General features: G+C 37.8%; 1 protein-coding gene across 4 annotated transcripts in view; it reads left to right on the top strand.

The window, feature by feature from the left end:
- The window catches only part of RNASEH2B (ribonuclease H2 subunit B), a 64,194-nt gene that overhangs the window by 33,961 nt on the left and 15,604 nt on the right, over positions 1-14,629 (top strand). The window contains exons 6-10 of one of the 4 annotated variants that reach the window (XM_050766366.1): positions 2,736-2,800; positions 4,747-4,852; positions 7,297-7,378; positions 9,093-9,135; positions 13,641-13,721. In XM_050766366.1, the coding sequence (XP_050622323.1) occupies positions 2,736-2,800; positions 4,747-4,852; positions 7,297-7,378; positions 9,093-9,135; positions 13,641-13,721 (377 nt within the window). Of the gene's footprint in view, positions 1-2,735; positions 2,801-4,746; positions 4,853-7,296; positions 7,379-9,092; positions 9,136-9,657; positions 13,722-14,629 lie in introns of those variants that run through there. The other 3 variants (XM_050766367.1, XM_050766368.1, XM_050766369.1) reach the window with 3 other exon arrangements.

Genomic DNA, 14,629 nt, shown 5'->3' on the forward strand with positions numbered 1-14,629 from the left:
GCTCTGAGGTTTAGGCCTTGATATCCAGGAGAGTGGTGTGGGAGGAAGATGAACCACTGGGTTTTAGACCCATGGAGCCTCAGTTCAGGGCTTTGGGCTTCCCGGTTAGTTTGTTTAGTCTTGTTGAGCCAGGAGGAGATCACACCAGATGAAAGGATACAGTTGGCTTTGGAGGAGGGTGAAGCAGAGCTGGGAAAAGAATCAGACAAGTCATTAGAGACATAAAAAAATAGCAATTTTATATATGCCATGGAGGAGAGGTTTTTCCCACAAACCGGTTGTTAGGAGGTACTGAAGAAAGTGTAGACCTAGTGATCTTGGTAAAGTGAACATCAGATCCACAGCTTTGATGTCAGCATGGGTGGGAGTTGGGTGCTCTTGCCTACTTCCTCAGTGACTTAGGACCGTTTACTTCATGTCGCTCAGACCCAGTCTTCAAAGATGGGGATAAATCATGGTTTTTTAATTGATTCTGAGATTCATTCTGACCATTCAATGAGAAAATGTGTATTACGTACCTAGCACAGACCTGAATAAACATTAGTTTCTTATGTTTTATTAATAAATCATCTTTTGCATCATGATATCTTTGCTAATATTATGTATTTGCTAAGTGGCAGGTGTTGTGCGATAGGATTTGTATGGATTATCACATTTCATGCTCAGAATAGCCCAGTGAGAAAAAAGCCTCTCTTTACACATGGGGAAACAGGCTTTGAGAGCGAGGCAGCTTCCCAAGGAGACAGCATGTGCTGGGGTATGCATGAGCCCTGGTAGCATGGCTCAGTCTGTGCTCTCTGCCCCTTCTTAGAGAACAATTCCCAGAGGTAAAGGAGAAGCCTCCCGGTGGGGCTCAGGGAGTGGGAGACATTCTTTCAGAAAATTTGGAGGTAGATGCAAGAAAGAAGTGAGATGCCAGATCAGGGTAGGATTTTCAGGAGAACCTTGAGCAGTGAGCTTCTTTTGGAGTTGCTTTTTTCATTCCTCAGTTACATTCATTCCTCAGGCAATGAATATAACTTCTAAAAGCCATTCAACAGCATATATTTATTTAGTGATTGCTGTATGCTCTTAGAATTCCCCTGGTTTGTACATAGGTTGGGGCATAGTCTCCAAGGAAGTTGAGTTCAGTCTCATTGGCTTTGGTTTACAGTAGGCTGTTTGCCCAGGTAGTCCTGGCTCCAAAACAGCAGACATTGCACCTTGGAATTCTCACACTCCTGACAATGCTATTTGCACCTGTCCCTCTTTTTTGTTACTGTAGTGACATGTCCCGAGGAGATGGCTGTAGATGTCCAGCCCTCAATCCAGCCTGCCTCATCTTGCCTACAGCATTGACAACCATAGACTGACACAGGGAGAAAATTCACAGGAACTAAGGCCAGGGACCTCCCAATCCCTCTCCCATACAATTTAACAGACTGCAGAAAATGACCCCTGAATGGACAGTTTCCATTTCCCATCACAAGGTGGAAGGGAGAAAGAGCCTCATTCTATATAACTCAGAGGTGGTGAATTCACATCAGACCCAAGGGTTACTAGTGGTCATAAAGATAAATCCTGCGTGGACAGAGGAGGCTGGAGTGGAAGTGCTGCCCTTGCTAATTGCACAGAAAGAAGAAATCCCATGAATGAAAAAGGTTGCAGAGGAAATCATGGTTTAATGGCATGGTATATAAGGCTGGGTGGATTGTGAAGAGAGTAAGTGTAATTTATAAGAGGTGAAACTTTTATCCCCATAAAGGGCCAGGTTGAGCCTACCATAAATCTAAATCTTCTTCTGAAAGAGCTATGATTATGTTGGTAATATGTTAAAAGATAGATCTTTTTTTAATGCTCCCCCAATCCCACCAGGCCACTACTGAGTAGTTACCAAGATTTTTTTCCTGAATGTATGTAGTGAACTTCATAGATACCTGCATTTAGTTTCAATTTTCTTTATTGGGATTTTCATTTTTATTTTAAGAAAAAAAAAGTGTTTCATTGAAAACATTGAGATGAGCTTAAAATTATTCAAAACAGTTAAGACTGCTTAGTATGCTAGTGTGAACACAAAGTATCTGAGACAGGTCTCAGTCAATTTAGAAAGTTTATTTTGCCAAGGTCAAGGACGCACCCATGACACAGCCTCGGGAAGTCCTGAGACCTGTGCCCAAGGTGGTTGGGGGTACAGTTTGCTTTTATATGTTTTAGGGAGACATGAGCCATCAATATGTGTCAGGTGTACACTGGTTTAGTCCAGTAAGGCAGCAACAACTCAAAGTGGGGGCTTCCACATTAGACATAGAGAAGAGACAAAAGGTTGCATTTTTTTGATCAGCCTTCCACTGAATACACAATTTAGTCTGGCTTGAGGGTGGGGCCGTGGCTAGGGACTGGCCCTCTTCTGCCCAGAATTTCCCAGCCTCCTGTCCCTATCACCAAGATTTATTTTCCTTTCACATTTGTTTGCTGAGGTTTTAAAATTACCTTTTCTACAGAGTTGTGTGTATAATTGGAAGGTGTCCTTAAATTCTTACTCATTTAGTGGTTGATGACTCCTGAGGTAGCCACACTACTACTAACATTTAAAAAAACATTTCAAGTATGTTCTCAGGTTTGTAAATTAAGTTTTTCAAGAATATAAACTTATGAAATATTTTTAAATGGTTAACTTGTATATGATAGAACCTTATGAGTTTATTTTTTAAATTCATTGTGCTGAGTCTTTTTTTTTTTTTTTTAATGTAATCCAGAAATAGACAACAAGAAATATTACAAGTACAGCAAAGAGAAGACATTAAAGTGGCTGGGAAAAAAGGTATAGTTCCTCTCTAGTGCCTTGTGGTAAAAGAAAAAAATTCAGTTCTCTAAGAAATTTTCAGAGAAGGCAGTAAGTCTGAATCCAGAGACCATCCTGTATATTCCATGAAAAGAGGAAAATTGTGTAGAGATACCAAGTATGAGAAGAAGGCTTTGACTTTTCAATCCTCCCTAACTTGTGTATCTCTGAAGTTAACTTTATGTTTTCTCATGACCTGCATTCTCATTTCTCCCTGATCCTACTATGGAATAAAATAATTTGTTGGTATAGATTTGAGTCTTCCAAGTAAGAGGATACCAGGCCTGGCACTTGTTGGCCATTGTCAGTCCTGCAGGTGTCTCCAAGGGTGATGTTGCTCCCACACAGCCAGGCAAAGGGACCCAGGGACACAGCCAGGCAAAGGTGTTCAGGTTTAGAGGACGTATGTCCCACTTTCAGGGTCTGGATGCTGAGGAGGGGTCGTCTTACAGGCAAAGCCTGTATCTTAGTGATTCTAAGAATCTTGACCTAATGGAAGGACTGGGGCAGTGACTTGCAAATCAATTTAGTATGTCACAACCAGTATTTCTCTTGCAATGAAACAGATGGGATGTGATGGGATGTATTAAAATATAGCAGAGGAAGGGCAAGTATTAAGTATGGCTCTATGAAACATATTTATATGTGTTTAAGTATTGGATTGCTGTATATTTCTTACCATGGGGTTGTGATTAAAAAAAAAAACTTTGAAAGCCACTGGTCTAAGGATAATATGTACTCTCACGTTGATTAAGAATCTCACTAAACCAGATAGAATAATGATAAAGTTTTTGCAAGATCAGTGCATACCAGTAGTTATAGTACTGTTTCCTAAGATTCTCTTCCATCTTCTGTGTGAAAAATCATGTTTGTCCGCATGTGCTCTCTCATAAGTGGGAGTTGAACAATGAGAACACATGAACACAGGGAGGGGAACATCACACCCTGGGGCCGTTTCAGGGGTCAGGGGCAAGGGGAGGGAGAACATTAGGACAAATATCTAATGCATGTGGGGCTTAAAACCTAGATGATGGGTAGATGGGTGCAGCAAACCACCATGGTACTTGTATACCTATGTAACAAACCTGCATGTTCTGCACATGTATCCCGGAACTTAAAGTATAATAAATAATAATAAATAATAAATTAATCATGTTTATTTGTCATATCATGTTACCAGGCTCATTGGAAGCCTGAGAAGCTGGAAATGAGTCCAGTAGAATAATCAGGCTCCTAATGTGCAAAGTAGTGGAAAGATTTAGAGTGCCATGTTTCACTTTTCATTTGTGATATAGTAGTAGTAGTATTCCATGTAGACGAAGAATGAGCATCAATGCGGAGTAGAATCCTTGATGTTTACTTTTGCTCTTAGCCAGGGAAAAGGATATGAATAGCGAAGAGGAGTTTATACTTACTGATTATATTTCCTAGGAAGTGGGAAATTTATATTATTCTATTTAGGAAATTATTACATATAAATTTTATGCCAGGTTCTATTCTAAGGGCTTTATTTACATATATCACCTTATTTAATTTTCACAGTAGTCCTGTGAGGTGTATGTTATTTTTTTCCCGATTTCACAGATAGAGCCACAGAAAGGTTAAGTAACTAGCCGTGGTTACAGAGCCAAGCCCAGCGGCCTGACTCCAGAGTCAGAGCTCTCAGTTATCACAATATGTTGCCTCTCATATTGTGTAGGCCATGGCAGTCCATGTAGTGAGATCATCCAGAGATACTGCTGCCACTCAGCCTTTCTTCAAATGGGCAGCCATTTCTCATCTTCTGGCGTCTGGTGAAGATACTTCTAGGTTCTCAAATACATCTTTGCAGATCTCTTAAGTGGTTTGAAGGCCACCTATGTAGTCATAGATTTCTAAAGTTAAGTTGAAAATACGCTGCTTTTCCCCTCTTGGTTGCTTTGTAGGTTAACCAAACTACAGCAGCATTAAAAACCAATAATGTAAATGTCAGTTGCCGGGTACAGTCAACTGCATTTTTCTCTGGTGATCAAGTTTCCACTGACAAGGAAGGTAAGTAAAGCATTTTATCAGAAATGATTTTTGTCTGGAGTAAGTTGCTTATTTGTAAATGCCTATCTTAAGATTTAAAAATCTTAATGTCACAGAAGCCTCATATTCCTACCAATGCCTGGTATACATTGTGGCAGGTGTGCATCTTGTTTCAGAAGCAAAGAATATTTCTACAATAGGTTACTTCTGTTATTCATTGATACTTAAGTTATTTATTCGCAAATATTTCTTTTACACTGATAGTAGTAACAACCCTGGCTATCATTTATTGAGGGTGTGTTGTGTGCCAGGCCCTTTGCTAAGTTGCCACTATACAAACATGATCTCATCCAACCCTCCCAGTAAATTTCATAATGAGCGTCTTGAGGCCCTGTCCAAAGTCTCGCAACTAGTAAATGGCAAAGCTGAGCTATTTATGGAGCTTGTCTCTCAAGCCCACACTCATAACCTTTTTGTGATACTGTTCCTGCGACACAGTTGTACTGTTCCAGTGGCTGCATCTGTTTGCATTTTCTTCTCAAGACGCATGTTTCCTGATACAGGGATCAATATACTTTGATTTTAGATGAAAATTGATTTGCTTGGCAATTTTTCTTTTAGGTTATTCTTTCATAATCTCAAAAAGGTATATTATTTTCTTTTCCAAGTAGAGTCCTCTTATTTTTATATGTATTGTTGAATAAGGACAGCTATATAATACAGTTAACAATCTCAAATGGTGAGACAGAAATTATTCTGACGTTAAACTCCAATTCGTTGTTCCCTTGTTCAGGGTATACATATGGCTTTAGTCATTACATAAATAAAAATTAGGAATAGTGGCCTGTTTGTGATTGATAGTAATTCAGGCAATCTGATTTGCAGGAATCTGCCTTGCATGTATAGCTAGTTGGCTACTGCTATTCTGGGAGTGGTGGACAGCACCTTTGCCATACTGAGTTACCAGCTGTCAGTGTCTTTAATTGGCTTTAACAATAGAAGATGAGGGATTGAGATAGATGATTAATGGATAGATAGGTGGGTGGATAGATGCATCCATGGATGGATGGATGAAACCATAGATTTTGTTTTAAAAGTAGAAGAAGGGATGTTAGAGGTTATTTAGACAGATCATCTCATTTTTTAAATGGAGAGATAGTAACTTATCCTCAAGATCTTCTGTTCTAAGTCTAGTGCTTTTACCAGTACTCTACATATTAAGGTTCTGGGCTTGGCTATATATTGCCATTTAGTGTCCTGGCCGTAAAGTAAGCTTTACATATTGTACATTATTTCCTTTTTTAGATATTTAGCTTGGTTTGGTACCAGAGGAAGCAAATGAACTATATGTTGACTTTCTTAAAATAGTTTTCTTTGTCTAGTCATGACTGGTTGGATAATGACTATCCCAGAACCATGAGCAATTTTAAGAAGGGTCAAATGATAACTTTCAGTTCTACGTTGACAATGAAAATCTCTTACTGAAGACTTTTTGACGTCAGGTGGTCACCAGACGGCAGTCATTTTCTATGTAATACTAAGGCAAATTGTTACTTTCACTTGAGAGCAGAGGAGAATGGAAAAAAGGAAGTGAATGAATATCCCAGCAGCAAACCTGGGGTCTGCTTTTGGTGGTTTATATCCCCGCATGGTTATCCCATCTTATGATTAAGTTTGATTATCTGCTTGTAGTCTACATAAAATATTGAATTCAAGAACAGAGTTTTGAAACAGTTTTTGTTGTCTTCTTATGTAACTGTGTTTCTAATTGCTGCCAGAGCTGCATTTTAGTACTGAGAATCCAGATGCTTTAGAACTAATGATGATAAATTCTGCTGAGTTAGTTGGTTTTTTTAAGTGTTTTATTAGTTTGGGAGTGTGTGTGTGTGTGTGTGTGTGTGTGTGTGTAGAACTATATATAGAACAATATGTACATATAGAACTATATATATATATTTTTTCAGAGTTCTTATAAAGCAAATACCTAGTAGTAGAGACATACGGTATTTTATTTCTCTTAAATGAGTATGCTCATTACTGTTGAATAATTAGATTTATTCTTTATTGAAACAGGCTTAGAAAAGATTACCCTTTTAACAAAGACATGACTATTTCATATTGTTATAGCTGATTTTTAAACTTTATTTGTATTCAATGGTTTCAACTAAGAAAGCAACCCTGAGTTTTTGTTTTTACTGTCATTTAGGGAGCATCTACTGTATTATACTTGTTTTATCTTATATCTTTGGTATCATCCCATGTCATATCTCATCCATCATATCTTCCCACTAATCTGACAGATAGATATTACTATCCCCATTCTACAAATGAGAAAACTGAGGCTAGAGCTTAAGTGAGTTCCCTTTATCCAGATAGGGTCAGAATTTGAACTCAGGTCAATTTGACTGTAAAACCACCATAATTACTATTTTTTTTACTTTCACTCCTCCTTCTGTTTCTTTCAGAGGATTATATTCGTTATGCCCATGGTCTGATATCTGATTACATCCCTAAAGAATTAAGTGATGACTTATCTAAATACTTAAAGTAAGTATTGATTATCTTCAGTCATAATGAAGTACCATCTGCTTCTTGGTTTCCCCAGCAGTGGGGTTTCCTTATGGCTTATCATATCACTGTTTATGATACAAGATTATTCTTGAGCTGTGTCATATTACTTTGTGCCTTGGAGGTGATTTTTAATGGGTGATTGGAATGAACTGATTTGATGGATACAGATTGCAGGAACTAGTTAATGTCAAGATTGGAATTATGGCTTGGTCTGATTTTAGAGGATTAACTATGTTAAAATTTTATCCTCAATTATACTTAACTAATTTGGTTCTTTATGATCATTTTAAGAGGTAGAAAAGAGGGATGGAAAGAGTAGATGGAATATAGAATTTTTTTAAATTTATAAAATATTTGTATCATTTGCACTATTATCACTAGATGTTCACTGAAGGGACTTTACTATGCCCAAGACTTGGAAGTCAAAGTAATATGAAACACAATCTGTGTCTTTGAGGGACAGAAGAAGGGTTTTAAGAATGGTTTAATGTATGTTCCTTTCTTTATAAAGAGTTTATACATTTAGACTTTAAGTTGAAAAAGAAGTGTTTATTTTCTAGATTTTTGCAAAATCATTACTTAATTTTGTTGTTAAGATTTTATGCGTGTGATGATTTAATAGCTTTTCCTGATCCTTATAAATCCTTTTTATCCTCTGAGTCATGAAGATAAAATGACTTTTTAATAGATATAGTTACTGGTTTTAGCAAATTCCAGAGGTCCTACTTTAAAAAACAATGATTGCAAGCTGGTTTCTATAATAGTTAAAGTGTGTTGAAAGCCTGCTTCAAATTGATAATCATATCCCTCTGCTTAATATCCCCAGATTTCTATGCTGCTTGTCTTGTTAGAGACCTCATGTCTTTGTACTCCGTTATTTGTATAGATTCCTTTCTTTCCACTAACATTTTTAAGTTTTGGTTGAAGAGTTCAGAAGAAAGGTATGCCAATTAAACTGCTTTCTGATGGAAGAAAAGTTGAAATTTATGTGGCTTTTGGCCGGGCGCGGTGGCTCAAGCCTGTAATCCCAGCACTTTGGGAGGCCGAGATGGGCGGATCACGAGGTCAGGAGATCGAGACCATCCTGGCTAACACGGTGAAACCCCGTCTCTACTAAGAAATACAAAAAATAGCCGGGCGAGGTGGCAGCGCCTGTAGTCCCAGCTACTCGGGAGGCTGAGGCCGGAGAATGGCGTGAACCCGGGAGGCGGAGCTTGCAGTGAGCTGAGATCCGGCCACTGCACTCCAGCCTGGGCGACAGAGCGAGACTCCGTCTCAAAAAAAAAAAAAAAAAAAAAAAAAAAAAGAAATTTATATGGCTTTTTGTGAACAGTTAAAATAATTTTCACCTTTAAATACATGTTAGCATCTTTATTATGAAGAAAAAATACTCCAACACCCAAACACAAATTTATAGAGGCTAAAGAAAAGCAACTCTGTTCCAACAGATGGGTTCTAATTTTATTTTTTAGTTCAGACAACGCCAAAACAAGGAATTACATATCAAAATAAAGACTCTTTTATTGAGAAAACTTTCATTCTTTACACTGAGGTAATTGAACAGGAAGATATATGGAGGTAAAGCTGTAAGTTGAAAAGTAGGACTTACTAAGTCTTAAGTTGGCCCTGTCTTTCTGTTTGTTTGTCTATGAAAAACCATGACTTTGATTCTTATTTTTAATTTCCTTAGGCTTCCAGAACCTTCAGCCTCGTTGCCAAATCCTCCATCAAAGGTAAGAAGCTGTGACTAAGATATCTTTGGGGGACTTAGAAAAATATTACACTCTTACCACATGAGTTTAGTTTTTTCTAATATATTTTAAAACATACTAAATCCATTTTGCATGGAGTGATGCCATGTGGAATAAAGATTGTAGTGGGCTGTCCATCACTATTTTTTATTTTTGTAGATTCCACCTGAATGGTAGATAAAGTGCCATGAAAACCCAAGAAGAGTTGGTTTTAGCAAGGTACCCCTATGAAAATATTAAAGACATATAGTTAAAATTAAATCTTCCTGCATTAGTTAGATCACTTAATTAAATTTAGTAATCACTAAGCATACTCTATATATAACTAAAATTCATTTTGCCAAATCTAATTGTCACTGGCACACAAAGGTGAACAGAAAATGATTTCCATAACACAAAGAATCCTTTGAGAAAGGATGATCACTTTTTTTCTGAGTTTGAAATGATTGGTGAATTTACATGTAATCTTTGTTAGTGGAAAATCTTTTCCTCGTTCATTCTCAGGCTGCTACCCACAGCTCCTCTGCAGCTGGTGTGTTTATCTCCTAGATCAAGAGAATGGAAAAGCCAATCATAAACCACACCTGACTGCAAATTGCAGCGTTCCTTCAGCCCAGACCAGATCTCAGATGAGTTAAACGCTGCTTCAAGACAGGGAAATAAGCATGCGCACCAGCTTGTCAGTGAGGTCATTTCTTCAGCCAGCAAAGTAAAGAATGCCTTGAGAATGTAAAATGGACATATTGCGGATGTTACAAACTTTCCTTCTCCCTTGCATTCATTCCTTGGCCTATAAGGTAGCCAACACGCTCAGAATTTTTTATATCATTCCCTTTATAGAGGTGGTGGTGGCTCCAAAAACATTGTCCTTAGAAAAGGACAGAAAATTGAAAGTACAGCAGTGTTTGTCTGGGGCTATGTTCAGCATGTTGTCAAAAAAAAAAAAATGCATTTTTTACTCTGTTGGAGAATGCACTGGGCAGAAGCCTGTTCCTGTAAGATCTAAGGACTGCTCTAGGCCAGACCCATGCTTCTTTCATTCCAGTCGTTAATCTCTGACAGTAGCTCTAGAGGACCTAGACAGGCACAATTGTGTTGCTGAAACTAAGAGGGTAGGTTCTCTGAGAGTGTTTCTTATTTTTCTTCATCCAAAACTTAAGCAGATTTTTTTCTCCCAAATATCTATCTTCCTTAGTAACTTAGAGATCATTCATGAATTGATCTAAACCTATTCTTGAAAGCTTTAGCCTTGGGTACCTTTTGGAGTAATATGTTTCATAACTTTATTCTTCTCTGCTCCTGATTTCTGTTTTCTTATTTTAATTTTCAAAATTTAAGTTGTTTGTGACTTCATCATTTATGATTTAGATCAGGGATCAGCAAACTTTTTCTTCTAAAGCCCGATAGTAAATATTTTAGGCTCCATGAAGCAGATGGACTCTGTTGCAACTACTCAACTCTGCTGTTTTATTGTGAAAACAGCCACAGATAATACATAAACGAATGAGCATGGCTGTGTTCCAGTAAAACTTCATTTATAAAAGCAGGCAGCCAGCTGGATTTGGCCCCTGGGCCGTCATTTGCCAAGCCCTGATTTCGATTTTGGCATCTTGCTCTTCCTAAACCCCAGCCTTGTCTTCTATATTATTTGAGTTGCTTTTCGAGGTCTTCTACTCTGTGTCTTTCTGGGGTTCCAGTGTACACATTATAAACTATACTGGATGATGTACCATCATTTAAACAAGCGTAGGACATATCTTCTGCTAGCTTTCCTGTCTGTATCCAGGACTTGATTGATTTTTACAGTAATATAGTTGACTGTTTGCAGGAAATATATTCCAGTAGCTGTTAGGTATCTTTGTATCTATGTTGTAATCGATAGCATGGAGCCTGTCATCCTTAATATGTTTTATGTTATTTTCCTTTACTATCATATGTCTGCCTTTGTTGAAACTCAGCTTCCAACCCTCACTCGCTCCAGTCTTTTCAATTTGTCACTGTCAGCAGGCAGAGTTGAATACAACCAGTGGGTTTGGAGATGTTCCCGAGTTTCTTCTTGCAAATCATTTGTAAGAAGGCCTAACATTAATCCCTGTGGTACTCTGTACTTTGTTCTCTTTCCAGAACTGTATCCATCTAGTCATTTGTTACTGTCTTTCTGAGCCACTTTTCTGCTGAAACAATCTCCCAAATCCATAGTGATTTGGTCTTTTAAATAACAAAAATTTTAGTAAATGCTTCAATCATCTTTTTTTCCAATATATTCAACAGTGCACTAGCAATAACATAAAAACTAGTTATATGTAGAGACTACCACAATCATTTTCTTTTTTTAAATACTTATAACTGGTATCTTGTTTTGTTGTGAGCTATTAAAACACCTGAACAAATCATTTCTCCAATTAAACATTTTATGTCCATACAAAAGTACTTTTCATCTTAAGTTCTTGTAATGAACACTTTTTATTTGAATTATCAGTGAAAAGTGAACCTCACCAGTGCAGTGGCACACACTTGTAGTTTTAGCTACTCAGGAGGCTAAGGCAGAAGGTCACTTGAGCCCAACAGTTCAAGGCTATAGTATGTAATGATCGCAACTATGAATAGCCACTGCACTCCAGCCTGGGCAACACAGTGAAACCCTGTCTCTAAAGAAAAAAAGGGAATGATGCCTAAGTGTTTATAATGACATCTATGTTAGGAACATTTTGCCACAGCATCCTCATAACTTCAAGCTTTTTGTGTTTTGAAAGTATTTTGGCCTTCAGCATTATTAGCTGTGAGTCCCACACTCCTAGCTGAAGATCCCTTTCTAGAAAAAATGTGCATCACCTAAACACCCTTTACTGTCTTAATTTAAATAGAAACATATATTCTTTTTTTTCTTTACTTTTTCTTTTTTTCTTTTCTTTTCTTTTTTTTTTTTTTTTTTTTTTTTTTTTGAGACAGAGTCTTGCTGTGTCGTCTAGGCTGGAGTGCAGTGGCACAATCTCAGCTTACTGCAGCCTCTGCTCAGGTTCAGGCAATTCTCGTGCCTCAGTCTCCCGAGTAGCTGAGACTACAGGCACATGCCACCATGCACAGCTAATTTTTATCTTTTTATTAGAGATGGGGTTTTGCCATGTTGGCCAGGCTGGTCTCGAACTCCTGACCTCAAGTGACCGCCCACCTCGGCCTCCCAAAGTACTGGGATTACCGGCATGAGTCACTGCACCCAGCTGAAACATATATTCTTAACAAAGTTGCAAATATACATTCACTTGGTGCTGATAGGTGGTTCATTTGGATTAGTCTTTGTCTTTTAATGATTAATTTGCTAGAGGTTGCTGTGTGGCCAAGAGGTTTTCCTATAGTATGTGGTATATTCCCAGGATGAGCCTCTGTTTTTTACAGCAAACAATTTCAAGACATGGTGTTTTATTCTCTTGGGTTATGGGATAAAACACCATGGGCTGTGGAATCTTTTAGCACCAATTCTACCAGTTCTTTGTTTAGCCAAGCAGGGGCATGAAGAATGAAGTTGGGAAGAAGTCTGTTTCCTAGGGTAGATCCATGTTGGGTCTGGTCAACCTGGTGTCTCCACAGCCAGCCTGAAAATTATAAAAATCTGGCTTGTGATTACCATGCAGTCAATTCTCCATGTTCAACAGCAAGACTTGTCTTCCCTGCTATTGTACCTTTTACATAATAAGTGTGGCATGATTTCTTCTATATTGTGATCATTAAGGCTAAAGTCTAGCCCTTGATGAGATTCTCACATTCACTGGTGTAAAATGTTCATGTGAAAGGAGAAAATGTTCAGTAAAGGTCTGACTTACTGGCATTGGGCCTAATGGAAAGAACACTGTATCAAAATTGAAACCTTGGCCGAAGTCCTCTACTTGGTGACCTTAAGCTATTCATTTAGCCTCTCTGTGCTTCCCTCTCTTGCTGGCTGCTTGCTTGTGCAAGGTTGTTCTTGCATGGATAAAGTAAGATAATTGAATTGAAAGGAGGGAAAGACATGAAGCTGTACAAAGATAGTGATTATAGAATAATATTGTCCCTTCATTCATAAGTGAACATTAAACCAGCCCAGGAGGTAAATGAAATAGGGATTCTGGCTGGACACCTGGCCTCCTTCGAGAGACTATTCTCATTTTGACTTCTGTGCTTTGCATTCATCTGGTAATTAGCAATCCCCTCGTGCCCACCATACCTGGCACCTACAAAGCCTGTGTTTGCTAGACCAGCTAAGGACCTCAGCCATGGACTTACCCAATCATACCCACCATCACCAAGGCTGCTTCTTAGAAGTGATGTGTGACTTGATTCCCTAAATGATTGACAAAATGTAAAGGAGCCTGTAAAAAGTAAGCCCTTTGCTGTGTCTTCTGTTCCATTTGCCTCTGTGGAGGTCTAAATTATACATGTTGGTTTTTTTTTTAATGGATTGATGTTAGTGTCAAGGTGACATTTGACACCACTTCACTGCTCTAATGTTGCAGAAAATAAAGTTATCAGATGAGCCTGTAGAAGCAAAAGAAGATTACACTAAGTTTAATACTAAAGATTTGAAGACTGAAAAGGTATGTGGGTTCAGGTGTAGTGGCGTATCGTTCGTACTCATTGGGTGATGTACATGAATACACGCGGAACAGTTGCACACTTGATCGTGATTGCAATTTTAACCAGGAAGAATTATTAACTTGCATTTCTGTGACTTAATAATTAATTCAGAATTGTGTACGACAATGAAAATGTTAAGCATTTATGATTTATTAATTAAGTTACTAGTTAATTAAGACTTATAATGAGTCAAAGAAAAACAATATACTACTTATCAAGAGTGTGCCTAAATTTTGCTATGTATTCATAGAGTGATAGGGTGGGAAAGGAAGGAGGAAGCTCTACAGGTAATTTTTTATGAACCCTGCTGCCCAGAAGCAGAAATTATGATGATGATGATAAAAATTATCAACAATTTCACCATTCAGCACTCACCCTGGCAAATGGCATTTTGGTGACATTCCTTACTGAGTTTTATACATGCCTTGTAAATACATATGTGGCCTTTAACACTGGCATTATAACACTCAGTTCTGCCCTTTTTAGTTAGCATTAAATTGTGAAAATGTTCACATGTCATTAAACATTCTTTGAAAAATTATTCATGTTTTTATGATATTCAGCCATGGGTGTTTATTTCACCATATGGAATGTAATTTAATATTCCCCTATATTTGGACATATAGGTTACTTCTGATTTTTTTATTTTTTGTTTTTATTGAAGTGATAGACATTCTTACTTATAGACTGTATCTCCAATCATTTCATTAGACACAACTTTGAACTAAGAGCTTGGAGAACATGAACTCTTTCATGATAATTGAAATATATATAGCTAAAGTGCTTTTCAAAACTGTACAAATTTGTGCTCCCAAACATTATTGCCAATGAGTATTTATCTTGCATTTTTGACGGCACTGAGTATCAC

This window comes from Macaca thibetana, chromosome 17 (assembly GCF_024542745.1).
Source record: "Macaca thibetana thibetana isolate TM-01 chromosome 17, ASM2454274v1, whole genome shotgun sequence".
NCBI lineage: Eukaryota > Metazoa > Chordata > Mammalia > Primates > Cercopithecidae > Macaca > Macaca thibetana.